This window comes from Gouania willdenowi, chromosome 18, assembly GCF_900634775.1.
Source record: "Gouania willdenowi chromosome 18, fGouWil2.1, whole genome shotgun sequence".
Classification (NCBI taxonomy): Eukaryota; Metazoa; Chordata; class Actinopteri; order Blenniiformes; family Gobiesocidae; genus Gouania; species Gouania willdenowi.
Window position 1 is genome coordinate 15,298,703 of NC_041061.1, and position 13,511 is coordinate 15,312,213.

A 13,511-nucleotide genomic window follows, 5' to 3' on the forward strand; every position below is an offset into this window, starting at 1 on the left:
AAACTGGAAGAGTGGCTACAGCAGATCCCAGGAAATACATCAGACATCTCGGTCCAGAAAAGAGCAGTGCTCGGAACAGCAAAGATACTGCGCAGAACCCTGAAGGTCCCAGGCCTCTGGTAGAGGACCCGAGCTTGAAGGAAAAAGAGACCGCCCGCAGTGGGTGAGGAAGAGTTTTTTTTTAAAAAAAATATATATAAATATGTATATTTGCAATGTATAACATACAAACACAACTTGCAAATGTTACAAAGTACAATAGTTTTACAAAGGGTAAACATTTTCAGGGGCATTTCCTGGGTACATTGTATTTCTTAGTCATTCTCAAGTGATCTCATTAATTGTTGGCATCGCTTCTTTGTAAACAGTCCATTTCTGCCAGTTCTTTTCATGGGTGTCCTTTAAACTTTAGTTTATCAGTCACCTCTTTCATCATATACTGTAGATTTCCTGGATGATCTCAGACCAGTGCTCTTTCTTTGGGGATTTGACTATGTACCAGTTTCTGGTAATGGTTTTTTTGCAAGTAAAATTTTAATCAGATACCTGCCTTTTATTTGCACAGCATCTTCAATGTTCCATAGGAACATTACAATAGAGTTATTTGGAATAGCATAGCCCATTATGTCATTTATGGTTGTGTTCACCGTCTTCCAGAAAGATTTTACCTTAGCACAGCTCCAAAAAATACATAATTTTAATCAGAATTTTTTTTGTTTTTCATCAATTACTAGACATTTCAGGTAATCCTATTTGATTTTTGGGTGAACCCCACATTGGGTCTCTATCCCAAGGTTGAAAAACTCAGGTCTAAATAGTACTTAAACTAAAATTTGGCTTTTACTGTGAAAAGCCCAAGAGGAACTAGTGGGGTCGTGACCCCACTTTGATATCAGACATTTCTGGTAACCCCATTTTTTTTAAAAAAATTACTTTTTGATCATATTTGTGATATAGTTACGAGTCACACTATAGTGACAAGATGCACAAGTTCAGTTATTTTTCAACTGTACTTTTTTTTTTTTTTTTTTTAACTACAATTTATATTTTAGAAAGTGAAAGTATAGAATACAGTTGTTTGATATTGTGTGATGGTGTTTTAATTTGAAAAAGAATAAATAATCTAAAACATTTTTAATAAAAAATATCCATCCATCCATTTATTTTCTGACCCACTTGTTCCAGTTTTCAGGGTCGCGGGGGTCTGCTGATTGACTTCCAGTTGACCCCACATTGGGTCACGACCCTAAGGTTGAAAACCACAGGTCTAAACAGTACTAAAACAAAGTTTGTTTTTTTTTACTTTGAAAAGCCCGAGAGGAAGTAGTGGGGTCGTGACACCATTTTGATATCAGAAATTTCTGGCAACCCCAGAAACTTTTTTTAAAAATTACTTTTTTTTGATGATGTTTGTGATAAAGTGTTACGAGTCGCGCTCCAGTGACAACATGCACAAGTTCAGTTATTTTCCTACTGTATTTTAACTAGATTTATGTTTTAGGAAGTGAAAGTATAGAATACAGTTGTTTGATGTTGTGTGATGGTGTTTTAATTTGAAAAATGATAATTAATCTAAAACATTTTTAATAAAAAAATATCCATTCATCCATTTATTTTCTGACCCACTTGTTCCAGTTTTCGGGGTCGCGCGGGTCTGCTGATTGACTTCCAGCTGACCCCACATTGGGTCACGACCCTAAGGTTGAAAACCACAGATCTAAATAGTACTAAAACAAAGTTTGTTTGTTTTTTACTTTGAAAAGCCTGAGAGGAAGCAGTGGGTAATCTCTCCTCGTGCTTGCCGGTCCTGCGGAGAGCCGCAGGGCGGCAGTGAGCGCAGCAGTGAAAGTGAAGGCGGAGACCGACCCGGTGCCCAAACCTCAGCCTCTTCTGGACTCCGTTCAACTGCACTGAACAAGCCCACTAAACCATCCCAGAGAGGCAGCCTGGAAGAGGAAGGAAGGCAGAGAAAAAAAACACAACAGAGGTGCTGCTAACTTCTTTTCGACGCTATCTGCCAAGAGCTGTCTTCCGGTGCTGACTTTTTTTTTTTTTTTTCTTTCTTTTTTTTTTTTTTTTTTTTTTTGGAGCAGTTGCGGGAGAGAGAAAAAAAAAAAGCCTCCAAAGCTCAAAGTTGAGCGTGAGAAATGTGAAGCTACCGGCTGCTGTGGCTCCAGGACCCCACATTAACCCATGCAGTACAGTGCAATGGTACGTGAACGTGGACCCGCACACTCTCTTCTTTATGACGCTGGTTAGTGTTGTTGCTGCTGCTGCTGCTGCTGCTGTTTGTGGTTAGCGTTTGTTATTAAACTCTGGCACAAAGACGTGCTAAAGTTGGCACAGGTTCCTCCGGCAGCCTGTGGCAGGACGTCCCACTGTCCCCTTTATAATCCGCCAAATCACACACTGTCAAACTTTACACAAGTTAGCTCACACACACACACACACACACACACACACACACACACACACACACACACACACACACACACACACACACACACACACACATACACATAGTTGTATAATCCAATATTAAACCAACAAAAAACAGTTATCTTGCTGTGATGAGCCATTTAGGTTCCTGTTGTCATATAAATCAATATAATTACAACCTTTTTAGGCCCAATTATAACCTTTAAATGTCATTATCATGTAATAAATTGAACTAAATATATATATATATGTTTATCAGTGAGGAAAACAAGTTTTCAATTTTTATTTTTTTCATATCTGGTTTCATAAATGTGCATCACTTTCTAGTTGGACAACTTTTTAAAAAAAAAAAGTGTTTGAAAAGTAATTTAGTGTTTAATTACATACAATTAAAGAATAATAAGCAACTGCCATGTTTTATTTATAGGCATGATGGTGTTTGTGTGTGTGTGTGGTGGGGGGGGGGGGGGGGGGGGAGCACAAAAATTTCATTTTTTTTGGGTTAATATTAGATATTTTCTCTAGAGAACAGACAAGGGCAACTGGCTGTGAGGGACCACATGTGGCCCCTCTGGCTAATTTTGTGCGGCCCCCAAGATTAATAAAAAATGAATTAAAAAAAAAAAAAAAAAAACATACAAGGGAAATACACAAAATTACTCAAGAAAAATGCCAAATTATAGGCAAACAGAACAAAAACCACATAAAAGTTGCCCATGTCTGCTCTAGTGACTACAAAAACATGAAACAATTCAGAAACATGCACTATAGCACGATGGAAATACACAAAATTTCAAAAAAAAAAAAAAATTACAAAAATGACATAAAATTCACCCGTCTGCTCTAGAAAATTAATCACTGTTATTTATCACTAACTTTATAAACCTCCAGTGGAAACTGAGCTTTTTTGGTTACTTAACTAAAGCGTTTAAAGTAAAGGTATGTTGGTTATATTAATGGGAATGGATTATAATAGGAAATGACTTCAAGGCACAGGGGGTGAGCGGTTATTGTAATAAAATACCCTATTTTTTTATTCATGCAGTGGCTGCAGCCATTAAGTAAGTGTGTGTGTGTGTGTGTGTGTGTGTGTGTGTGTGTGTGTGTGTGTGTGTGTGTGTGTGTGTGTGTGTGTGTGTGTGTGTGTGTGTGTGTGTGTGTGTGTGTGTGTGTGTGTGTGTGTGTGTCAGCAGCAGGAGGAGGAGGAGGAGTGTGACTGTGTAATTACGTGGGTGAAAAAAAAAAAAAAAAAAAAAAAGAGGAAAAGTTGGGTCTGATTTGCTGGATTCGCGCAGGACCAAAGGTGCAGCACCACCGCTCGGTCTCACATCACGTTTTGGTGAACATCACACGGTCGGAAGCTCCGTGTCGCGCTACTTCTTTTTTTTTATTATTTAAAGGAGACATCAGCGCGCACTGACGCGCACACAGCCAGAGGGACTATTTACGCACCGGCTTCCACCACCAACGCCACCTTCGATCCTCTCCAAGTTGACAATTATTTTTAAATTTTTGTTTTTTTGTTTTTTTTTTTTAAAGCTCCTGCGTTAAATTCTTTTTTTTTTTCCCTCCTGCGGTGACGACAATCTTTGGATGCTCTGCTGGGATAATTCCTCTGGCTTTTTACGCGGATAGCTGTTTCCACGGTGGTTCGCACGGTGCGCGTCGGGTTCCAGGAATGGCGCGATAAAAAAAAAGAAAGAAAAAAGACGTGATCTGAGGAATCGGTCCATGTACATTCACTTTGTGTAGCCGACTCGTCATGTATTCCCCCATCTGTCTAACTCAGGTTTGTCTCTTTTTTTTTTCTCCTCTCATTTCTCACACAATTAACACTTTTTCTGCACTTGGAAAGTTAAGCGTCCTGTTTTCAATCAATTATTTACGCATGAACTTTTTTTTTTTTTTTTTTTTTACATGTTTTTAAATTTCATGCCTTTAAACACAAAATGCGCGTTTTGTGCCTTCAAATAAATATTTTCATTTCCTTATTAATTTTTTTTTTTTTTTATCATACAAATTTATTTTTATTAAGTGTAAAAGACACACTTTGTCTTTTACTCCGTGCGTAAATCCGTGCGTAAAAATGACTTGAAATTTTAAAGAGCACTTTTGGGCAATTGGCTGCTTAATTAGGCTTTTGCGTCCTCCTGTAACCCTGACACACACACACACCTACCTTTCCCCATTGTGTACACACACACACACACACACACACATATATATATATATATATATAAAAAATTCAAACCCAAACTTTTTTCAGCCAAAGCCAGATAAAGCTACTTGGGTCACAGTGTCTGACTCCTTTGGCTGACTCAGTTGGACTGTTTATATTTTACTTGGCATTAGTAAGTGATTGACTTGAGATGTAGTTTAGTTTGTACTTAAGAGGATTGTGCTTTTTATGGCCTCGGCTCAAGTGCAGCGTTTACCGGCCAAGTAGTCATCTATCAGCATTTTTGGCTTCATCAATGTGGTTCAACAATTAAACAGAAGATTTCTGAAGTTTTTTTTTTATTTTTTTATTCTCAAAGCAGACAAAAGTATGAAGGAATTTAGAAACTGTCACCCCCGGGGACGTTGAGCATCACTTTTGTCAATTTAATTGGCGACTCTGTCAGGAAAAAGTGACGAGAAAATAATCAGTGAATGTGTGTGAATTTTCTAGTGAGAGATGCCTAACCTTGTCGAGATGACACGCATCCCTATATTAAAAAAGACATAAGAATCTGTGCAGAATTAAAAGTGTATCCATCCGTTCAATAACTGAGAGTAATTTGACATCCCTGCAGTTCAGAGCACAAATGTGGCTTCTCCCAGTGAAGCAGTTCGGGACTGGGTTCCTGTGGTTTCCCATGCAGCCAGCTTTGCCTGGCTGCCCACAGTCAAAGAACAATATGTGGTTTTAACTCTTCAAAAGCCTATTTTTTTGAAAAGGGAAGGCTTCAAATACGTATTAAATTTGACATTTTAATGAACTTAAACAAAGCTAATTTAACGTTTCCCCTCCCCACTCGGAGCAGCTGTAATGTCTGATGATTCCTAAATCATCCAGTGCGTCCTGTGCATTTCAAACAGTGAGGACACTTTATAGGAGAAATGAGTGGGGAAAGAGATGACGCTAAATTGGCAAAAAGTTGCAATAGTACAATTTAGAATTAAATCAAAAATAGAAAATAATTAAAAGTGGATAAAAAGTAAATTCTGCATGACGTATATTTCTGAAAATACCAGTAAAAGAAAATATTGCGACGCAGATTTGCTTTTGAAAATTTACATTATATATTACACATATTATGTATTAATTTATTTATAAATTTCTATATTTTCAGGATGTATTGTTAAACTGTGTTCCGGATTTGATTTCCACTCGCTTACCATCACTTTTTGGAATGAAGCTGAGCGAGCACCATTCCATCTGTTTAACTGCAAATGCTTGAAATGACTTGGCATGAATTTCTTTTCAAGTTCTAACTCCACCTTTGCAAATATCCTTCACTTTATGTGCGGCCTTTTCCCTCTTTCCCCCCCTCTTTTTTCTGCTTTTCCTCTCCTCATTTTCTATCTGTGTGTTTTATATCCGGAGTGCAGGAATCTGCTAGGCTTCCTTTACAGGGTGCTGCATCCCGCCGCCTCATGGGCTTCCAGCTTTACTCTGTGAACATGAGCCGAGTTTACAGTGAAATGCATAGTTTGATAAGAAAAACGTGTGTGTGTGGGGGGGTATCCTGCACGTAGCCTCGAGCTGTGTGTGTGTATATAGTAAACTCTGAAAATGCACATCACAGAATGGTAAAAACTGATTTAAAAGCAACACCACATACACGTTGCGACTAATGTTGTGATTGTCTTTTTTTTTTTTTTTTTCTTAAATTTCAAGTCAAATTTTCTTGATTTTCAGCCGAACAAACCCTGTCTTCTTCTCCTCTGTTTACATTTCTCCTCTTCTCTCCACACTGTGAACCTCAGGATGAATTTCATCCCTTCATCGAGGCACTTCTCCCTCACGTCCGTGCCATCGCCTACACGTGGTTCAACCTCCAGGCCCGAAAACGCAAGTATTTCAAAAAGCACGAGAAGAGGATGTCCAAGGACGAAGAGCGCGCGGTCAAGGACGAGCTCCTCGGCGAGAAACCCGAGGTCAAACAAAAATGGGCGTCCAGGTTGCTGGCCAAGCTGCGGAAGGACATTCGACAGGAGTACCGGGAGGACTTTGTGTTGAGCGTGACGGGCAAGAAGCCGCCATGCTGCGTGGTGTCCAACCCGGACCAGAAGGGCAAGATCCGCCGAATCGACTGTCTGAGGCAGGCCGACAAAGTTTGGCGCCTGGACCTGGTGATGGTCATTCTCTTCAAAGGCATCCCGCTGGAAAGTACGGACGGCGAGCGCCTGGTCAAGTCTCCACATTGCACCAACCCAGCACTTTGTGTCCAGCCACACCACATAACAGTATCGGTCAAGGAGCTGGACTTGTTTCTAGCTTACTATGTCCAGGACCAAGGTATGTTCCTACTACTCATGCTGTATGTGTGTGTGTGTGTGTGTGTGTGTGTGTGTGTGTGTGTGTGTAATAATGCCTATGTGTGTGAATGATACTTTGGCCAATTCAGCAGACACGTGTTACTTTTTGGCAAGTTCCCTGAGACTGGCTCAACTCGCCTCTACATTACACAAAGAAATAAACAAACATGACTCGCATTAGTCAGCAGAGCAGAAATACACATTATATTCCACTGTTTGTTTCCCACAAGACAAAAACAAAGTGTGTGTTTAATTAGAAATGCATTTTAACGCATTGCAGAAGCTGATAGGATAACAGACACACACACACACACACACACACACACACACACACACACACGAACACAAAATGTGCATACTGTTGGAAAATTAGAGTTGGATAAACTGTGCATTTATGACTATATCTTTCGACTTTGAATCAGACGCACTGAGATCAAACCATTTTATGGTAAAAAATAAAAGACATTAAAAGCTTCCAGTTCTCATCGTACAGACAGCACAGTGCAAAGCATGAAATCAGAAATAAACAACAATGTTTATTATAACGTGTAAATCACATTACGTGATATTTTTAGCATGTTTTTTATATTTACCAGTAGAAAAAAATAATTTGGTGTAAATCCCTGTCATTTCTCAATCCCGTAGAAGCTGATCTCTTTTACATCAAAGACTGACTTAATGGTGCCAAGTGCTAGAAGGAGATAAAACAAATGGATGGTTACATACATAGTGTTATAGAAACATTCATCATTTAAGTCGTGCTATTATTAATTAATTGTATACACTGTTGTTATTTTTATTAAAATATGTATTTTTAGTTATTTTTAAAAAAAAGTACAAGAGAAAATGTAATCCCTTTTTCAGAAAGGACACACTTAGGAAAGTATAAGAAACATAATTTAAATAAACGTTCTTAGAAAAATAAATTTGATATTCTTTCCCTCATTCAATATAAATGGAGTTTCACAGTCACACTTCATTAGGAAAAATAGGAATTTGAATCATACTGTAATATATAAAAAATACTTTAAATGACATCGTCCCATATAGATGTCGTTTTGTAATAATTAATTCTGCTTTATACATTAAACTTGAGTCTAGTGTTCAGAAATGTCTACATGTTTTTATATGTTCCTTTTTTATTTATTTATGCACATTCTCTTGTTGTCCTTCAACCAACCTGAGTCCAATCTGTGTGGTTTTAGATTTAAAATTCTCCAATTTCAAACCGATAGTTGTAATAATCTAAAGTAATAATGCCCCAAAACGTTGCACAGAAGAAGAGATGGTGGTGGTATAGCTAGCTCATTACCATCAAACCCTGAGCGCCATTTTGTGTTTGATAAGTGCCAAGGAAAGCAGAAGGCACAGCACGTAGACAATAATGGTTGCCACTGGCACCGGGGTTGGCATCAGACCCTCTTTTGTGTCTTTTGTAGGATGCCACCGCTTCTCGGCTTTGCATCTGCTGCATTTCTAACTGTTCACTAACAACTTGAACACTCTTATGGCGCTTTTTTATTTTTTCACGCAGTATTCACCATTTAGACGACAAGTCTGAGCTTGCCTTATATATAAAGTGCGGTATTTGAACAGCTATTATTTCAAGGAAAATGCATCCCTTGAGGATTGAAGTGCACATTATTAAGTAGTTTACTGTTGAAAGTTCAGAAATGTGACCAAATTCCACTTAAATTAAAAAAGCACAGCGAACATTAACCGCCGTCCTAGAAGAATTGTCTTGATTGAAAATTTGGCAAAACCAGAATAGAATTCTTCTCCTGTGATCACACAGAGAAACCCATCCTCTCTTTTTTCATTTACCACGCGCCGAAGCTTCCCTTTTCCTTTTCTTCACGTATCCGAGCAGAGCCCTTGCAAACCCAGACAATGCAGCCATGTTGGGGTAGCTTGGTGCGCCGCCATTTTGTTTTTGCACGGTGCCAGGGAAGCAGGCGGATCACCAGTAATGGTTGTCGGAGGTTCCGAGGTTGGCATCAAACCCTCTTTGTCTGCTTGCAGCATGCCTTTGATTCGTTGGTTGGCATCCGCAATGCGGTGGGTACGTTGGAAAGTTGTTTCGACGGCGGCCCGAATGAAAGCCGCTTCTTTTGTTCTGCTGCAACTGCACGAAACCAAACAAACGTTCAAGCACAACACAAAAAAGTAGCAAACGACTGTTGCCTGTAACGGAGTCTGGCATTAGTGCAAATGCTAATAAAAAAAGAAAGAAAGAAGCTTGAACTGGGCTTTTTAGCAACTCGCTTCAAAAGAAATTTATCTCCACCTTTTTTTTTTCTTTATTTATTGCGTTGAAAAAAATAAAAGCCCATGCCCTGTGTGCGCTTGCCGGCTGGTTTGTGCCTGAGAAAGGTCGTCGGGTTGGCAAACGAGTGTCCCGGGTGAATTCTGAGAGAGCACTCGGCCCCCTTGTTCAGGGGCACAGACGCGTTTTGCCAGGGCTGAGCACCCATGTGCATGCCCAGATGAATGCCCGCTGGGAAGCAGGGGGCTGGGGATGGCCAATAGTGTGTGTGGGGGGGTTTCATTCATTGTGCCAACTGGCAGGCCGCATTCACACACAAGGCCCTGGCTTCTCACACACACATAGACATTCATACGCGCGCTGCCACGACCCCCTAATGCTCTCTTTATCATTATCAGATAAAAAAAAATGGAGTTGCTGTCTTTTCCCTCTTCATGGTATCATTACCTTTCACCACCTGGATTCATATTCTGTGCATCCATTCTGACAGCCTGATGGAGCAGTTGTAACGATGCATGGAGGTGATCGACATGTTAGGATATGTCAGAGCTCTGTAGGCTTCAATTCTATCCGGTTTTGTTAAGCTGTTAATCACCACTTGCTCAAGAAAAGCAGAGATTCAATATTTTAGTGTTTGCATGATTGCTTCAAGTTCAACAATGAATCTTCTTAGCTGACTGAATTATAAATAGCTGATTTATAAAAAAAAAAAAAAAAAAACATTTTAAAAGCTTTAATGCTCTAATCCTTGAAAAATTGTTATGAAAAAAAATTACAGGTAAAAAAAATAAATCATTACCTAAATGGATCTATTTTTTTTCCTAATACATTTTTTAATTGCAGGAACTTTGGTTGGAATATAATTTAGGAAGTTTTAAATTACCAACATAAAAATAAGCAGGACAAATTCCACTACACAAAGGTCGAAATTCATTTAAATCTTGGTGACTTTTAAATACTTAATTCCTGATGAATAAGATAACAGTACAAAGAGGTTTTTAGTAGCTGTCTGTTGATTTTTCTCCTGAGCAGTGACAGGAAAAAACTGCTGAGGTAGTCCAGTGGGAGGCTAAAGAAGTCAAGGTCAAGCAGTTTTCCCATTACTCTGCTGCAGAAAGTTAACACGGCCATAAAACATCATTACCTTGACTTTTCCCCCCTTGCTAAGGTAGTTGGGTCGTTTTTTTCTCACACCATCATGATAGTTTGTGGAAATGGATGGATTACCTCCGAATGCATGCCGCCATGTTAATGGAGACCTTGTTTTACAATCGCCAGACTTAACCTCTGGCCCTCGGGTCGTGACCTTTGCAACGAGATGTGGCAGGGCGTCCTCTGAAGTTTAATTGAGCAAAGCAGATCAGTGAAAACGTGCAGGCTCTGGGGGCACGTCGAGGAAGGACATTTTTTTGTGCCTGGGGGGGGGTTGGGGTTGTAGTGGGGCGCAGCTCCAAAGCTCCCCTTGTTGACATCTTCAATCGGGGTCAAACCGCAGCGGTCGCAGAATCACCGGTGGTCTCTTGGCAACTGTTTGTCTCTGCTCTCTTGCCACTGCTTCTGCTCTAGTTGGTGGTCTCTTGGTTCAGTGGCCTAAGTAAGGGGGAGTAGGCACGGCTGACTTCCCTCCCACTCCCCCATCTCACTCTTCTTCACTCCAATACCCATGTTCCGGTCCTCCAAAGTTAGTGTATTCTGGCAGGTAATATCTTTTATGGCAGCCAATTGCCCTCTTGCACACTAATCTGCATTGGGCAAGACTTTTTGCAACTTGTGTTCCGCGCTACTACCTAAAAAGCATTTGGTCAGGTCACTACAAATGAATGACCTTTGACGAGGCACAACTTCTCACCTATCGCTCCTCTACCTTCAGGAATCACTCTAACAGATTTTCTCACTTCTCTTGTTCCACTTTCTTTTCCAATTCTCATTTATTGGCTTTGCTTCAATCCCAAGACTCTGAACATGACAGCTGTCCTAGGGCTCAGTGTTTGGCCAGAGAAGGGGTGGCTGCGTTCATGCCAGAAATGTGAAACTAAACGTGTAAGCAGACAGCGTTCAAGACTACACTCAAATTTTTGGAATTAAGCCAAGTTACTCAACTTTGTTTCATGTTTAGGATTGCTTTGAGAAGTCAGTCTGCAAGAAGGAAGTTTGAGATAAATTTCCAGTTTCGGACATAGATTTAAAGAGTTAAAATTCTCAAAACCTCAGCAAGATTGTGAATTGCAAATCTCAGGAAAAACCCTTTCTAACATTGCTAGAGTCTTTACGGTTAACCGCACCACCCTATGCTTAGCTTCTACTCCGCTTCCTTATTAGTATGCAATAGAGCCTGCGGTGTCTGGCTACCTCTCTCTCAGAGCCATAACCTATCGAACACATTCTCTCAATCTAATCCACTTAGAACTCCCTCCCAGCTTCACCGCTCGCCTTATTGATTTCCGCTTCCCACTAAATGTCTTCCCGATCCTTCTTCTCCTAACCCAGGAGCTATAAATGCTGTTGCACTTTCTTTCTTTCTTTCTTTCTTTCTTTCTTTCTTTCTTTTTTCTTTCTTTCTATCTTTCTTTTTTCTTTCTTTCTATCTTTCTTTTTTCTTTCTGTCTTTCTGTCTTTCTTTCTTTCTTTCTTTCTGTCTTTCTTTCTGTCTTTCTTTCTGTCTTTCTTGTACTTCTCAAACCCTCGCTGTTGTCTTTGCTCATTTGCACTCTAGATATGACTTTCCGCTCTCCTTCCCTTCCCTCCTGCTCTCTCTCAAACACTGACTTGGGTGCAGTGCAACCAGGTTGCCTGGCTCAGTATGAGGCTTGTGTTATTAGCAGCAGGGTTTTTGCTCGAGCAAATACCTCAAGGCTTAAACAGGCCGTGTTACCTCCTTAGCCCTCTTTTGTGTGCCCTGTGTACATAAATCTCCATGGAAACAAGGCAACTTGGAGCAGAGGCCACTGAAAAATTTGGATGCTTTCTTTCTTGACGAAATTTACGGCTTTCTTTTTTGCCTCGCAACAGTGTGTTTAATTTGCTTGTTTCACAGTTTGTCAAAAAAAATGAGACAGAGCCTTTCTTTGGCATTGTACAGCAAGAGCATTGTGCTGAAAAGGCTTTTTTGAGTATTTCAGCTGGAGACTCTCCTTTTTTTAGTTTCAGGCTATGCTTAGTTAAGGGCTGCAGTTTGTGTCATTAGTCTAGGGTTAAGATCTCAGCTTCCCAACACTTTCCCAGGCTTTGGGAAGGACCCCAAATGCATTTCAAATCCCCCCGAGGCCACTTGACTGGAGGAGTGGCACCTCCCATTCCACCCTGATAGATTCCCCACCCCCACCCTGTCTGCCAGTCCAACCAAATGAAGACAAATGGGTACATTCACCCTCATCCCAGGCATCACACCGTACCTCACTGTCCTGCTTTACAATGCTGCTTCCTGAGCTTTTCCAACCAATGGCTGCCTTCTCTTCTTTGCCTTTAAACTAATTTAAGTGCAAGAAAAACTTACTGTTGTCCCATCTGCCTGCTAGACTCCCCATGTAAGACAGAGAGCTCTGGAGTGAAAAGAGGGATAAGAAGGTTCTGACAATAGTCTTCCAAAGAGAATTGGTGTGAAGATGTTTTTTGACCTTGCATTTTGTTCAAGGCAGGCAGGAGAAAAGCACCCTCAAGTGCCAGAAGGAGACTTTCATGCAAAAGACTGTCCCCTTCACCCTTGATGGAGGCTTATAAACAACCAATGAAGGGAAGAAAAAAATAGGAAGGGTTAGTAGGTGGGGTAGCATGGGGGAACGTTGGAAAGGGACAGACAATCAGAGTGGTTTCCCAGGAGACATTAACTTCTCCCTGCAACACCCCCGCCCGGCTTTGCCCCATCAAAGTCTTTTCAGTCCAGACAGGGCCGATCAGTGGCCCAGAGTGATGGTTGTCTCTTCTTTTGTCTGTCTGTACAGTATGGCCCATCACTGTGACGGCTCGACAAGACCTGAGCAGGACAGAAAAAGAAAGGGCCCGCCATCGCAGTGCTGTGCGAGATGTACTTTTGGGTGGGCATGTTGTTATTTGGGGGTTGGGGTGGTTATTGGACGGGGGTGAATCCCGGCAGGATTTCTTTCTAATGTTAGTGTGGGTCAAAGAGGGGATATGGTGTCTGGGGCTTGGGAATGGCCTGTTTGGGCTGGATTCATCAGCACCCCATTGAGTTGTCAAAGCAAGCCAAAAAGCTTCCACTCCTCCTTCACATATGTCAGGCTGACTTCTCAAAAAGCTCCCAAATGTATAAACTAACTTGCGAGCC

At 40.7% G+C, this 13,511-nt stretch overlaps 1 protein-coding gene across 7 annotated transcripts in view; it reads left to right on the forward strand.

Moving 5' to 3' along the window:
* Positions 1-2,087: 2,087 nt before the first annotated feature.
* LOC114480066 (nuclear factor 1 B-type-like) overlaps positions 2,088-13,511 on the forward strand; it is a 79,351-nt gene continuing 67,927 nt past the window's right edge. For 6 of the 7 annotated variants that reach the window (XM_028473861.1, XM_028473866.1, XM_028473862.1 and 3 more), the window contains exons 1-2: positions 4,104-4,228; positions 6,412-6,943. In XM_028473861.1, the coding sequence (XP_028329662.1) occupies positions 4,202-4,228; positions 6,412-6,943 (559 nt within the window). In that variant the 5' untranslated portion in view covers positions 4,104-4,201. Of the gene's footprint in view, positions 2,212-4,103; positions 4,229-6,411; positions 6,944-13,511 lie in introns of those variants that run through there. The other variant, XM_028473864.1, reaches the window with a different exon arrangement.